At 38.7% G+C, this 16,417-nt stretch overlaps 1 protein-coding gene across 1 annotated transcript in view; it reads left to right on the plus strand.

Annotated features, from left to right (window-relative positions):
- The first annotated feature begins 237 nt into the window (after positions 1-237).
- The window catches only part of WWC3 (WWC family member 3), a 90,752-nt gene continuing 74,572 nt past the window's right edge, over positions 238-16,417 (plus strand). The window contains exon 1 of the mRNA XM_054973748.1: positions 238-918. Within this exon, the coding sequence (XP_054829723.1) occupies positions 665-918 (254 nt within the window). The 5' untranslated portion in view covers positions 238-664. The remainder of the gene's footprint in view (positions 919-16,417) is intronic.

Here is a 16,417-nt window from a genome sequence, read left to right on the forward strand (position 1 = left end):
CGTCATGGGCTTCATTTCTCCCAATGCAAGACCTGGGAACAAATCTCTTACGCTGCTTTGTCTTCCTTTCCGCCCTCTTCCTCACGGCAGGGCCTCGCCCAGGCAGCCTGCTGGAACGGGGAAAGCGGGGCTGGCTTCGGACGGCTCCAGGAGCCTCCGAAGAAGGGAAGGGAAGGGGCGGAGCGGGAGGCGGAGGGTGTTAGACTCCCTGGTCGAAGGAAGAAGATGGCGGGGCAGGCGCCGCGGAGATGGAGCTGAGGGAGCCGGCGGGGCTGCTGTGGGGCTGAGCTGCCAAGGGAGGGCGAGAGGAAGGAAGGGCGGAAGGAAGGAAGGGCGGGAATTTCACGGTGGCGGCCTGCGGTGTTGCGGCCTCTTCCTCGGCCGGAGGAGGGGTGGGCTTCGAGGAACGGCAGCGGCTGCAGCTGGGCTGGTCCCGGGGCCCGGCCAGGGGCGGAGGCGGGAAAGCGAGAGGATGATGCGCCCGGCGCGGCGGCGCTGCTGCAGCCGAAGCCGCCCGAGATCCGCTCCGCGACCAGCCTGGGCCACTCGCTAGTCAGGGCTGGAGGCGGCGCAGGACTGCCAGGGCCCCGCGGCCGAAGAGGGGCGGCTGGAGGGAGAGCGCCTGCCGCCCAGGCTTCAGCCCGGGAGCGGCGGCGGCGTGGCCATGCCGTGGCTGAGTGGAGGACGCCGGCGGCGACGGCAGCAGCAACAGCAGCAGCAGCAGGCGGCGACGATGGGACAAGGGACAGGGCAGCCGGCAGTCGTGTCAGCAGCAGGCGGCGGCGGCGGGCTGCGGGGCCGGGAGAGCTCGGAACTACCTCTGCCCGCGGGCTGGGAAGAGGCGAGGGACTACGACGGGCGCGTCTTCTACATCGACCACAATACGCGGCAGACTTCGTGGATCGACCCGCGGGACAGGTCAGGAAGCACGCGAGCCGGCCCCTCGGCTCTTTCCGGGGGCCGTGGGAAAGGGGAACGATCTTGTTTAAAAAACTCTTAACTCTCGCTCCCTTTCCTTTGCCCTCCCTGGTCCTCCGTGGCCTGGCCCGGGCTGAAGGGGGAAGAAGCCTTTAGTGCTAGTCTTTAGGAGTCAGGGAAGCCACTGGTCCGGAAAAGACCCTCGTCTGAAACTTGACAAGCCCCTTCAGGGTTCTCCTTCTCTATCTCGGAACAGAAAGAGGCTTGGCCGGCATTTTATGGCCTAGCAGTTAACTTTAAGGGGCTTTCCTGCCCCTCCTTATCCTACAAGTCTTACAGGATCCCCAGAATCTCTGAATCCAGAATATCGGTGTTCCCGCTTATTGTGAACAAAGTTAATCCTAGTTTTTTGTTGTCCTATCTCATGCTGTTCTCTTTGGACACAGGTCTGAGAGATTCTCAAACTACAGCTTGCTTCAGCAAGAGAGAAAGTTCCTTTAAAAATGATAATTGGTTCTGAATACCAGATCTTTCTAATACAGTCACGAATTCTGATCCTCCTCTTCTGTCTCCAAATTTTGACATTTGGGTTGTGAAAAAAAATAGTTTCTGTTTTGTGGTAACTAGTGGGCCTTTATTATCAGCATCTCAGTGTCTTTGTGTGTTAAACACACACATCATCATCTGCATTAACTTTCACACAGTTTTATCTGCATTGTATTCCAGTGCTGTTTTTTTTAAAACTAAGAGTGATTTCAGCACCAGTCTTCTATACTTCCATGTGCATGTGTGTTACTTGTGTCTTATTTTGTAATAACAAGCTAGATAAATTCTTTAAGTGTGTGTGTGTGTCTTGTAACATATTGCTGCTGTTTTGTGAGAGCCAAACTGTGCACTATATCCTTAAAAAGAATTTGAGGCTGCAATTATGTGCACAGTTGTTTGGCAATAGGTCTCATTGAAATGGATGGGACTAACTTCTGAGCAAACATGAATGGAATTGGATTAAGTATGTGTGTTTAAATCTGGGCACTGTCTACTAATCGTAAAGGGAACCATAAAACATGTTTTCACAAATGTCAGTGAACTTGTGTACTGAATTGTTTTCAAAGAGACACTTGACAGTTGTAAGGGTGAATGATGAGTAAAATTATAGTAAAGCTATGTTGCACTTGTAAAATGCTATTGGAATTACAACATCAAGGACAGAATGCTACAATAGATGGGACAATGCAATTATTCTTTAAAACATTCTTTGATGCTAATCCTGTAAACTCTCTGGCTGAAATGTATTTCACAGGCATGGTTGGGAAATGCTGTTAAATGATACCCATTTTTTTTGTAACATAAGAACTTTGTTTTATTTTGTGCAAACTTCTTGCCTCCTGTTTGTGACTTTCATATAGGGTAACAGCGGAAGAGAGCAAGCAGTATCTACTTTGCTTAGGACTGGAGCTGCTGTCAGTAATGTTTCCCATAGGGTAATGTGGTTTGGGAGTGAGGCCATGGTTTCTATGGAGCATAACAGATAGTTTCTCTTTATCATATGCCTTCATGAAACCTGCTGAAATAAACATGACCAAGTGTGTCTAGGATTGAGAGGACTAATGAATATTAAAAAAATACAAGGAAGTAGATGAGTGTAAGATCAATTATAGTGTGTGTGTGTGTGTGTGTGTGATTAATTTTAAGAAATGGTTGCAGTGCCAAGTCACTTGTATATCATGCGGTTCTTAGGTCTTGTACTAGCATCTTTCAGTAATATGACAAATGAGGTGCTGTTGTCCTTGGTATACTGCTGATTCTTTCCATCTTATTGCCCAAATATAAGGCATGTAGGTTTGTACCAGCTTTTCAGGAGTTGTGGTAGCTGATGTTTTTGAGTTATTTTCAGTTGTTCTCTGCCATGTCTCATATGTTGTGCAACTTGTGCTGCAATAGACAAAAGTAGCTGTTGAAGTACTGTGTACTGACAAAGCAGCAAGTAAACGTCATCCTGCACATTATTTTTTAACAGTGGCTGATAGGATTTGGGACCTTTGTTGGAGAATGAGTTTACTTCACACAGGCTGGTAAGCTGTACTGCTTCCAAATACAACTAGTTGTATACTCTAAAAATAGGGTGACAAATGCATAGATAAATATTAACTAAAGCCAGTTCCAATGAGATTACATCTGTTTTCTTTGTTTGATAATCCATTGTTTCATGTAAGTGACCATTTTGTAAGTGTGCATCCGGTCACAAGCCTTTTGTCTAAATCTCTAAGAAAATGATTGAGACCATTTGCCAGTAATTTACATGCCCATGAAACAAGAAATATCTCTGTGTGTTTTCTCTATTGAATTGTGCTTTCATAAGAAGGAAGCTTGAATATCAGCCAAAACTACCTTACCAGAAATATGTATGGAATGTTAAGCAAATCCCAGAAATGTTTAAATTGTGCCTTTGTTAAAGAGTGCAGTTAAAAATGTGTGCAATTCCTGTTCTTTTTTTTTAAAAAAGGTGCTGGTGGGGAGAAAGAATCTTGGCCTAACTTTAAATAATTTTATATTTAATTTTTTTTTATTCTGTGACTGTTGTTCCATGTTGTTCAGTTCAGTAATGAAACTGCAAGTAGAATTCAAGGAACTATTATTTTAACGGACTTTTCCCTTTCCATACCCATTCAAAACCTGTTTTTAAAATCCCCATACTTTTGAAAGCCATGTAGTATGAAGGCTGCTGTTTCAGAAATACATGCTAGATGCTCCTTGCTGGTTCTTTAGGTTCTAAAAACATGACTTATACTACTTACAAGATATTTTAAATATACTTCCCTAAACAGCCTTACATGCAAATATATCCAGCTAGCATGTTGGACTAGGATCTGGGAGGCCTAGGTTTCAATCTCCACTCTTCCATGGAACTTTGCTGGATGACTTCAGGTCAGTCACACCCTCCCAGCCTAACCTAACTCAAAGGGTTGTTGTTGGTATAAAATAGCAGAGAAGAGAATTATGTAAGCTGCTTTGGGTTCCCATTGGGGAGGAAGATGGGGTATAAATTAAGTAAGTAAATAAATAAATAAATTCTAGAACATAGTTATAGGATGTTTGTACTGCATATTTTTCTTTCTTTTTCTTGGAAAAAAGTATTAGGATAATGTGCATCCTTGACCCATAATAGCTGAATATGGAAATGTATGTATTCATATTTTGTAACTTACCCTATTTTTCTTCAAGGGCAAAGTGAAGAAGATATGTGTACATTTGAAGGCCCATACCTGACCTACTGGAAAGATTCCTAACTCCTAATCTGGATAGCAGAAGCTACTGGGCATTGCCTGTATGTTTTTAAGTCTTCTTTGTAGCCATTAGGTCTAAGGAATAAACTCTAGAAATTTCTATGCAGCCAGTACTGATTGCCTTATTTAGTAGCCCTATTGTAGAATTACAGAATGCTTACAGCGTTGAATTGGCGTCCATACCTGGATACTTATTATTTGAAATACTTTATATATTTATTTTGGCATTGAGTGTTTGAAGTGAAGTTGTTCAGGCTTCCAAATGAAGCTTGCAAAATTACTAGCTGATGCAATAACAACCTGAGAGTGGGGGAAACTTCTCAACTAAAGTTCCCCTGCCTGATCAGCTTGAATTGATTGGCTGCTGTTTTAAGCCTGTTTTAAGATACTGTTTTAAGATACTGAATGTTTCTTTGTACTAACAAGGTGGCTAATATAGTGTAGCCCTTAGTTAAGAATACTAACCCAAGTGGATGGCCATCAATTAATTATTCATACTGTAGAATAATCATAGTTGGTGGTATAAGACTCCGCCTTTTAATTTTATGAGGTTTCCGGAAAGGTGCCTGTATAGTTCTGTGGGGTGCACTATTGGTGTTTTTGCAACAGGCCGAAAAAGATTAAATGGATGCACAGGGAATTAATCATAACTCTGAAATCAGCAGTTAATCCAGATTAGCATACTTAAACTCTCAATTAGTGCAACAGTATTAAAACTTTCATTTAAAAGGTCAACTTCTTAAATGTCATATTTAAACCAGTATTTTGTTGGGTCAGGGAGCCCTGTGGCGCAGAGTGGTAAGCTGCAGTACTGCAGCCCAAGCTCTGCTCATGACCTGAGTTTGATCCTGGCAGAAACTGGGTTCAGGTAGCCGGCTCAAGGTTGACTCAGCCTTCCATCCTTCCGAGGTCGGTAAAATGAGTACCCAGTTTCCTGGGGGCAAAGTGTAGATGACTGGGGAAGGCAATAGCAAACCACCCTGTAACAAAAAGTCTGCTAAGAAAACATTGTGATGTGACAACCCCTGCATGGGTCAGTAATGACTCGGTTCTTGCACTGGGAAACTACCATTACCTTTATTTAGTTGGGCCAGTTAATTTATTTAACATGTTTTTTGCATGGTAAGTCTGTGCAAATACTAGCACAGGTAGTTTTAGCACATATTGAAAAACAGAGATGTATAAGAAACTGAGATATATATAAAAGATCTTATCAGACTTATCAATAAAGAGTGCCTTTGGTTTCAATAGAATCAAGACTTTATTGCTTACAGACTTGAATGGAGGATATTAATGATGGTTTATTGGTATCATAGATAAATGTAGACAACTGTTTAATTTATGGCTAATACAGCTTAGACTAGTGGCCTCTTAGATCTTTAAGCCATTCCTACTCACCAAGTACATAACATTATCATCAAATGCTCTTCCTCCTGACAAAGAAATGTCTGAGATAAGAACAATATTCCACTCGACGCTGCTTCCTATGGATACATTTGATATATGCATACAATACACAGATCTCAGAAATACATTTAATGGGATCTTTGTGCTGAATTACCACCAGCAAACTTTATTTAGCATTTGAGTTCTGTTTACTGGGTGCTGCTTCTTTAAGCACTAAAAGGAAGAAATCTAGGGTCGGGATATTAAATTCAGGATGCAGTATAAAGCCACTGACGTCTGCAGGCTGTCAAATTCCTGACTGCACCTCAGAAATTGTAAATGCCTTATGAGATTTGTAGATCATCCCACCCATTAAAAAAGTGTTCTTTTCACTCAAAAAGAACAAATGCAAATACTCTAGAAAGATAGTTGTATATGGCATATTCAGGTCAGTGTTTTACAGAAGCCTCCCCCTGCCCCCACCCCGGCCAAAGAGATTTGTTCCAGCATAACTGACATGTTCAATTTAGATGTCTAGGTAGTTGTGTGGGTCCATAGCAAAATTCAAAAAAGCAATACCTTTTATTAAGACCAGACAAAACAACACATTTGAGTTTTCCAGAACTCTTCATCATAATAGATATTAAAAGCTCATGGGGAGGGGTGGGGGAGATCTTAAGGCCTCTGCATCCTGTGTGGGTTGCTTGGCTGATTTCACTGGGCACAGATATCAGATTGGTATCAGATTGTACCCTTGACATGCTGGAAAGAAGGGGAAAAAGTGGCTTTTGATACTATACATTAATTATATACTTTTTTCTTGCTAATAATTCAGATCCTGCTTCTGCACACATTTAGCCTTGTCTAATTGATTGCGATTGAGTCAACCTGTCATCCTTGTGCCTCTCCCCTCAAACAAAGACCAGATTTGTAATCTGCAGACTACATTAATAAAGTTGCCTGAATAATGTTCAAAGCATCATCTCCCCCTTTTTCATCATAGATTTATTGCATCATCTCATTGCAACTATAGATAATGCTAGGAATACCAGTGTGTGAACAAGAAAAATGGTAGTATCCATTAGAATTAAGAGAAATGGGTCAGTAAAGGGTATGGGAGAGTCACATGCTTCAAAGTGGGTGATAAGATACTACATACTATACTACATACATACTACATGCTAGATACTATATATACTACTTAATTAAACAGATTAGAGTAGAGAATACCACACAGTCGCTCTGCATCTCCTAGGTGCTCATAGCCCCAAATGTTTTGGAATGGAAATAAATGTATGCCTGTCTGTGGCAGAGTGCTTCTGAAGTTCCCATCAGTGATATAGCCATAAAACTGGTTAGGGAACTTGTTGTGAAAGTGGTAATTAATTTGATATTAAGGGCTTTGTCTGTCACTTAACTTGGAAACCTTGCAGTATCATGGAGAAGCTTGTAATAACAGTCGTGCATGTGTTTTTTCTTCCTAGATTTAACTATTTTTATCTTGAAGGTAGGTTTTAAGGAGGTGATAATTGGATTATTTTTAAACTTCATTTTTATAAACTAAAATAGGGCTATTTGAATTTAACAATCTAATGATGTTTTCAGTGGCTTGCATTTCTATTGCTCAGTTTTTTAATATTCCTTGTTATTTCTACTATGCCACCTAGAATATAGGAATAATGCTAAAACAAAGGGTAGAACTTCAGAGTACTGCTGGCCAGCAAATTACCATACACGCATAAAGTTTTATTGAACAGAATCAGTCAGCACTACCAACACAACTGAGCTTGCTAGTCATCAGGAAGAAATCTTCTAAATGAAAAAAGAACATGCTGTTAAGTCACAACAGGCTCATGGCAACTCTATCCACGGGGTGTTCAAGGCAAGGGATTAGTAGAGGTGGTTTGCCATTGCCTCTCTGCATAGCAGCCCCTGTCTTTCTTGGTGGTCTCCCATTAATGTATATGCTTGGGTTTAAAAGGACAATCTGCAAAAGAAGGAACCACTCAATTTTTTAAAAAACTCCACATGTGGCTTGTAATATACACATTCCACTTAAAGTTCCCTTATCTTGGAACAGCACAAAATTGTAAAGGTTTTTTAAAAATTGTAGGCAGTTTTTTTATTGAACTGCCCCCCCCCCCCGCAAGAGAGACCTCTGATTGCTCCCTAAACTACTTCTAGGGATCCCCCAGGAACAGCAAAAGAAGGAACCCCTGAACATTGCCTGCCTGCCTTGTGATTTATGGAAATTTAGATGAGTGTTCAAAAGTCTGTTGAAGAGCTAAAATGTTCCCCTCCCAGGAACGTAGACTTTCCTTTCAAGGAGGAAGTCTGTTGTTCTGGATTTATCTGTTGCTATCTACTGGGAAGGCTTGTATCCTAGTTCATGTGGAACATGGATTCAGGAAGGCTAATAATTATTAAATAGGAAGTAGCTATTAATATATAATGATGGTATAATAATTTTTAACTGTATGTGAAATGGAATGTAGATATGTGCATGTATGCATTGTTTAGATATTATTTCTTGAATGCATGAGAAAGATACAGGTAAACAAATCCTGAAACTTTTTGAAGATCAGCACAATAAACATTTTATTAATGTTGCTATTAATAAACTCTTATGTTTGATGGCTCACGTACTTTAGAGAGGCTTACTCTGGCAGAATTTGAAAAAAACTATTTTGGATAATTATTCTGGGATAAAGAATTTTTCTCAGTCAGCATGCTCGTGGCAAGATATTTCTATTTAAATTCTGTGTTCAAAGGTGGCTGAGTTCTGATAACATGATGTTCTTGTGTACAATTTACCATATGGTTGGTAGCTGTGATGTGTTAACACAAAACATTTAACACCATTATAATTCTTATTTATTTATTTATTTATTGAAAACATACCCACCTTTTCTAACATAGTTTCAGGGTGGCTTTTGAACAACTTTTAATAAGTGAGAATTTGCTGCAGGTCATTTTGGAAAATTACCCTTATCCTGAGCATGAAGATTAATGGATGTTCAAATACAGAAAAGTTGAAGAAAAACTTAATGGCTTTTTTTCTTTTTTGCAAGTTTTCAGTACATATTGCTTCTCTTTGGTTGTATTGGGAGATTTGCTCAAAAATGTTTTTTTTTCCGGCTTGACCGGTAGGTTGTGTTCTCAAGTTTTGGCCTCATGGTCCCTCTGCTCTATGTACTTAGGATTTTTGTGGACCAGAACACCTACCCGTACATTTCTGTAAAAGTCATGTCCCACTTCATGATGAGCAGTTCATGTAAATGGAGGCAGAGGGATACTCATCCATTTTTGAAAGGTGAATTAGCTCTCCTTCAAGATGGTGCTAGTGAAGGAGAGGACCTGTGGTCCTGGAGCTTGTTCCTATCTTACTGTGAATAACCCATAAGCTAAGTATGTGTGTGAACTTGTCCTACCTATTTAGAGCAAATGTTTAACGAAGTTTGTGATTTGGTTTACACATTTATGTTACATGCCCCAGTATTTGGTAACATTTTCCATAAGCTGTATGAGAAGCTCTTCATATACTTAATTTTATATGCATCATACCAGCACATAGATGACTTTGCTTAGTAGAGCTTCAGTGGGGCTTGACTTTTGTGTCTAACAGGTTGTGTTCTGCAGGTTTTTTAGAGGTGCGAGTGAAGATTTGTTCTGCAGGTTTTTCAGATGGAGCTAGTGAAGGAGAGGACCTGTGGTCCTGCAGCTAAATTTTAGAAAACATAAGAGATTTTGAAAACATAGAGTTACAGGCTAAGTTTATGTAACAGGAACTTAACCCTGCTTTTAAGATGAGACTTGAAGCATAAAAATAAGTTTTTAAATTTGAAATAAATTATGGCTCTGGTCCTATGGAAAATATGTGCCCTGCCCATGGAAACACATTAACTTTACTATCCCATAAATAGAATTGTGAATTTGTAGGTTATGGATTCTGTAGTTCAGTAGGTACAAATGTATATTTAAAGAAAAAATGTCATCAGGCTTTAAAAAAAGCTTGGTGGTTTCTTTTGGAAGAGATAGAAATATGAACACACACCCCGGTGTCTCCAGTATACAGTGTTTGTAACAAACCAACAAATGTATGCATTTGTTTTTAAAAGAAACTCAATATATAAACAGTTTTTTGTACTGTTCACAATTGAAACGCGGTTGATGTTGAACTTTAAAACTTGTTGACTAATACTTGAAAAGAATAGATTTTTGTTAAAGGAGTGAGATTGGGGAGGGGAGGCTAAGCAGACATTTTATCTAAGAATTTCTGTTAGCTTTTATTGAACAAGGTGTTCAGATTTGTAAGAAAAGGACAAAAATTACTCTTGAACAACAAATGAGATAGGGGTTATAGCTTCAGTGTTAAAGCAAAGTGGTTATATTTATAAGAAACTCCAAGAAGGCATTTATGAGGTGTGGAATGAATGGTATGCTTGCACGAGCTCCTTCAGGCAGAATATTTCCAGTGTCCCAGACAGAGTTCTATACGTGCTGTTTCCCTTTCCAGATCAAAATATGTTTCTTCAGTAAATCCTTAGAGAAACCTTGCCCACTGGAAAAGGCACTTTTGCGTGAATAATTAGAAAATCATTTGGTTGTCATGGGCAGTTTGATCATAACCTCTTTAATTGGTAGGCTACAATCTAAGGCTTCTGCAGCATTAGCAGAGGTTATAGCCTGCCACAGAAGCTATTCCTCACATGTTCCCCAAAATTAGCTCTTCCCTTCCATTCAGAAATGAACTTTTTGGAGGCGAGTGGGGAGGCAAAACCTAAATTTTGGGGAAATTGAAGTATATGCTGTATTGGCTTTCTTATTATATCTAAATGTATTTTATTGCATTAAGAATAGAAAATGCATAATTCAAAATATAGCTTATAAAATTACACAGTTTGACATATTTATGCAATTTAAAAGCATAAATAGATTTGTTTTGTTCAAACACAATTACAAGTATTTTCACTGCCAGAATGAGATGCCAACTGTTGTACCTTATGCTACCTAAACACATACACTGTAGTTTTTCTTATTTAAGATGTAGTATAAAATAAAAGTTAAAAACAAAGTAAAGTTTGATAATTCCAGGTAGATAGCTATGTTAGTCTGAAGTGCCGAGAGAGAGAGATGGGTGGTACTTTAACAGTGCAATCCTAAGCAGAGTTACACCAGTCTAAGCCCATTCATTTCAATGGGCTTAGACTGGTGTAACTCTGCTTAGGATTGCTCTGTAAAGACTAACCAAACTAACCAAATTTATTTCTGGCTAAGCTTCTGTGAGTCAGAGCTCCCTTCATCACATATGTAAAGTTATTTTTTAATTTATTTCATTTATATTCCACCTTTCTCCCCAATGATAATCTAAAGCAGTTTACATAGTTTTCTCCTCCATAATCCTCACAACAGTCCTGTGAGATAAGTAGGTTTTGTGTGTGACTTGCCCAAGGTCACTTAGCAAGCTTCAGTGGTCAAGCAGGAATTTCAACATGGATCTTATTGATTCTAATTTGATAAGCAAACCACTATACCACACTGGCTGTCTATTAGACAGATGTATGCAAACAGAAGAGTGAGGGAGAGTGATGTTACAAGGAGTGGCTGGCTAGCTTTAAAAAAACAGTGTAAAAAGCTGAAGGGCACTATTGACACATTGGTTCATGAGAGAGAGCATGCCTCTATCCTCTTCACCCCTTTGCTGTTCTTTTCATCCATCCATTCTTTTCATAGCTCTGACCTTTTTGCAGTCTGCTGATCTGTCCTCTTGTAGTCCTCCTCTGCTGTATCTTCTTTATGCCTTTGCCACTGTACGGTTGTGTCCTTTTTGTGCCTCTGTTCTTATGCTTTAGATGACTTTGTCACTCCAGTTGTTTGCATCAGCAGTTCTATGTCACTTCTGGCTCGCCTACATTTACATTTGTTGAACTGGATAGGGCTGCTGCAGCTCTGGAAGTTGCTGCTTGCATTATGTGTTGTTGCTCTTTGCATTTGGGGACCGTTGTTCTGAAGAAATTATTGTATGTTTTGATGGCTGCATGAGGCCTGTCTGTGAGCCAGATCTGGTCTATGAATCATAATTGGTCCACCTACAGCAAATACAGGAATAATTAGTATCTAATGAGTGATTATTTAATGCTGTGGATTTTCTTGTAGAACTTTTTTAATAATACAAACCTGTTAAAGTATTTTAAGTTTTTGTCTTAACAAGCATTTCAGTAGCTCAACTAACACTAACATTTCCCAAAATTTTTCTCCTTCCCTTCCCCCAATATTAACATTTCTGCTCTGGTCATCTATTTTCTAGGCAAGTGTACAGTTCATATTTTGTTGGTGTTTGTATGGCTTATGGCTTCGGCCGGAAAAGCAATAAACATATTATTATTATTTTCTAGGAGGGTAAGGGTTGTTCTGACAACCTTTAAAGGTTCTGTCATTGGTTCCTTTCTCTCATGTTGGTACAATGGAGTTACCAGTTAAAATGCTCAGTTGTAATGACATTTCCAACATGGCACTTAATTTTGGTCCACCCAGAAAACAATCATGTAAATAGGTTTAGCTGTTGATTTTAGAAGAGAGTGTTCTGTGGAAGGGGAATTTTTTTTCCAGTCTCATTCCCTTTCACATTGATCAAAACAGTATTTTTAAAATTCTGTACCCAGGCATGTGTCTGGATATGGAATTTTAAAAATACTGTTTTGATGTACTTTTTGAAAAATGATATCAAGTTGAAAATATATTGTTGAAATATGCTTGTTTAAATAGTTCTGGTTTCACATACGACATCCATCCTGTCATCAACATCTTTAAAGGCTTAAATTCACTTAACTGGAAGGTAAATCTTCAGTTCCAGTTAATACTATACAGTGTTCTTGTGCAGGTGTTTGACAGCATTACTACTTCATTTAAACACAAGCAGAAGCTCTTGAATGTTTGGAGATTTAGTGTGAATTTGGATATTTTCAAGAGTTCCTACATTACTCCTGCTCTTTCTGTATATGTACAATATACACATAGGGTGTCCTGTAGTGGTTGTATTGTCTGCATCTGGTTTTGATACTTGAGTAAGAATTCTGGGAAGCTAGAATAAGCAGCCAATGATCTCATTAGTTATTTTAAACTTACGTATGAAATTCTGTACTCTGTATTCTGTACTCTGGACTCCTTGGCTTTCCTGGACCACTATCTCCAATGCATCTCTGCCCGTCTTCCTACCAAATTTATAACAGTCTCTGAAATGGGCAGTTGATTGCTATGAATTTATGCACAAATTGGAAGCTTGTTCTAGATTAGACATGTTCAGTTAACTGCATTTTTGGATGTGATACAGTATAAATCTGCTTCTTTTGTCAGACTTTTTGCAGTGTGCAGTTCAGAGGAAAATACCTACAAAGTAATTCAAGGATAAGTATTTATATCATAGTCAGGAATGAAGGGTGTTCTTGGTACTGATCCTTTAAGAAAATACAAATATAGGGAATTGAAATGCCAAATAAACACTTATAGAGCTTGGGAACTTCAAGGGTAATAATCGAAGGAAACGGAAATACCTATTTTTAACTTAGTGTTGCAGGGGAGAATGGAAGTTGTAGCAAGGGAGAAAGTGGAATCTTGCCTAATATAAAATTCTGAACAATGGTTCTTTTGACTTTGAAAATTCCATGACTGGTAAAATGGCCACTTGTTGCCATTTGTTTTGCAGTTCACTTAATTTGATTTTGGAAACAATTTATTTAGGATTGATTATTAAAGAAATAATTATGATGCTTTAATTTTTCAGGAACATAATTTGATTGCTAACAGAATAATTATTACAATGATGTCAAGGTGGGAGTTAAACTAGGCTGAAGATTGTGAATCATGGACTGTGAGAGGTGAACCAGCAAATGATGATGATCTGCTGTAATTAAGCAATGAATATTGGAGGGTTACCTTTGAAGGAATGGTGATATTACATGATATGTATTTATTTGTCATATATGAAACTAGTTAAATATAGCTTTAACTTGTTTCATATATGACAAAAATACATATAATACAGTGTTGTACTGTTATCTGCACTTTGGTATAATCAAGTTTTATTTTTATATTTTAAATGCTGAATTTTAATTATATGGTCCATTTTTATCTATTTTATAAAATATCATATTTACCATATATTCTCCATTTTATAGATCTTGTACTTTTAAACTATAGTTATTTAGTAATTCCGCCTTTGTACTTGATTTTAACTGTATTAAATTATGCTTAAGGCCTATGGCCATATAAGCAGAATAAATGATAAAGATATACTACAATGCTGTGTAATTATTTTCATGTAAACCCTCCCCCCGACATTAGATGGTTTTACATACTATGTAAAACTATATAATCAACAATGCTTATCAATCAATAAGGTATTCCATGATTTCATGCAAATGCTGAAATAACCATGAGCCTAATGATATCCCAATGCTACTACGTTTCCCATTGAATAAGACCACTTCACTGCCAGTGAGTGTAAGCTGAGCACACACACACATTAACTACACTTTCATCCTGTTTATCAACACTTCTCTGCCTTGTCCTTGTAGGCAATCCTTGCTTTCCTGAGATAGGTAGATGAATGACATGGGCTGATGTAACTCATACTTTCCCTTGTATTCAATGCCTTGTGTCACGTCACAAAAGCTCCAGAGGGCTGGGGGCGGCGGGAATCCTTGGAGAGGAATCATGGATGCTTCTGTAAGCAGAAGAGCCAGTTTGGATCCAATTCAATATGGTACCACTGTATGTGATGCTTATCAATTGTAATGTTTTGCATCTAAACTGTGTTGCAATTTAGATGCAAAACTGTATTGCAGTTTTTAGTCAGTGTTGAGGGAAAGGTTTTGAGTTACCCTTTGTATATCTTGGAGGTTATTCTAGTTGTCAGGTAGTTTGTGTATTTCTGAGAGAAAATATTCTGCCAAGTTAAATGAAACTATGTTTTTGAGAGAGTCTGTGTATTTCTCAGAGAAAGGATTCTTACCAAATCAGGCAACCTGTGTGCAAGCCTGAGAGCCTAATTCTGGGTAAGTACAGCAAACTGTGTGTATGCACGTAGGGCAGTCTGTATACATCTGGGAGATAAATTATTCTATTTAGGTCAGGCAAGCTGTGTGGAAAGGCCTGAATGAATCTATGTATGTGTAGTTGCAAAGAGAGTTTATTCTGTTAGTAAAGATCTGTGTGGAAAATTAGACTGTGTGACTGAGTCTGTTAATAGACCTTTTAGAAGAGATAATTATTTGTGAAACCATTAAACTTAAGAGCTATTATGAGAGCTTATCAAAACTCTGCAACTATCATGCTTACGTACTTAGAAATAAATTCTTTTATTTAAGAAAAAAGATCCCCTTTTTTACCTCATAACCACCCTCACAAGTTAACCATTCTGTCAAAGTACCATCTACAACAAGCCTTTCTATATTACAAGTTAAACCAAGGAGGTCTAAGGTGAAAGCCTTTGGTGGGAGCAAAAACCTTTTTACGGAGTCAGGAAAGCAGAAATATACAGTTCACACAAACATAAAAGAGAAGGTGTTACGTAGAGAACACTTGAAGTTCTGTAAAAGTGGAATTAAAAAGTATGTTGGCTATGACCAAAGCCCTCCTGAGGTATAAACCTATACCTATGTAAGGAGGAGCTGAATTTAAGGTCCAAAGTGAAAGGTTTAACAAAAGGTTTAAGGTTAAACAGCAAATAATTACTGACTGAGTGGTTCAGAACTAAACAAAATGATATAGGTGGTGGTATGGGGGGGATAATGATGTGAGGGGAAAAGGTGAAGAGATATATTTTAGTATTAGTAGAAAAGAGAACAAACTTAAGAAAAAGAGAAAAGGCAGAATTTCTGGGAATGAGAAAGGATGTTTTAATTGAAGTGTATTGTGTTACAACTACTTAATGAAGGAAAACCTGGTGGGATGTTAAGGGGATTGGTAATGTAGGAGCTTTAGGAAGTTCTGAGTAATTTCTAAATCCCCACAGTACCTAGAGGTTTTGAAAGAGCAGAATAGATTAAGAGCTCTGGAATTACAGGAGAAGTTTAGATTTGAGGAAAAGAAATTGGAGTAGTAGAGGGAACAACAGGAAAAGAAACTTGAGAATGAGAGAGAACAACTGAAGAAAATATCTCAGCATAATCTGCTGTTAAAGGCAACTATTAAAATGGAATGTACATATTCTTTCACAGATGAAGCCTAAATGAGTTTTGTATATTACATTTAACTTGTTTGAAAGCGTGCTTTGTTGAGCCTACAGAGTGTATTTGAGGCCCATTTCATTTAGTAAATCACTACAGTAGAGAAATAAAGATACTGATCTGTATATCTTACGGTTCCATCTACTATATTTGTGTATCCCATGGTGGTTTGGTGAGTGAGGGCCTATGAAGATTCAGTTCTCCTGAATCATTGGTGGTAGAAAGTGCCATCAGTTCTCAGCTGAGGGTGACCAGAGTGTGTTTTGGGTTGCTATAGTATTATTTATGACTGTAGTATTTGGTTTGAAAGGATGCTGGAATGTAAAGGTAAAATAATGGATGTATACACAATGACAGTTCACATAGCTGTTAGGTGGAACAGTTGTGGAAACAGTAAAGACATGGCTAAGCACACTACCCGCCTCTCCAAACTGTTGAAAGTACCCCTAGCCAGGCTGTAGCTTCAAAGGTGAAGGAAGTTGTGTGTGCAACTCTGGAATGTGACTTAAAAATGGCAGTAAGCAGCGTTTCCTGTGAATGTTTTTTGTGAAGCAGAAACCTTTTACTCCATGTTTCCTTCTTGTGATAGTATATTTGCCAACT

Source organism: Eublepharis macularius, chromosome 3 (genome assembly GCF_028583425.1).
Source record: "Eublepharis macularius isolate TG4126 chromosome 3, MPM_Emac_v1.0, whole genome shotgun sequence".
In the NCBI taxonomy this organism is placed as follows: domain Eukaryota; kingdom Metazoa; phylum Chordata; class Lepidosauria; order Squamata; family Eublepharidae; genus Eublepharis; species Eublepharis macularius.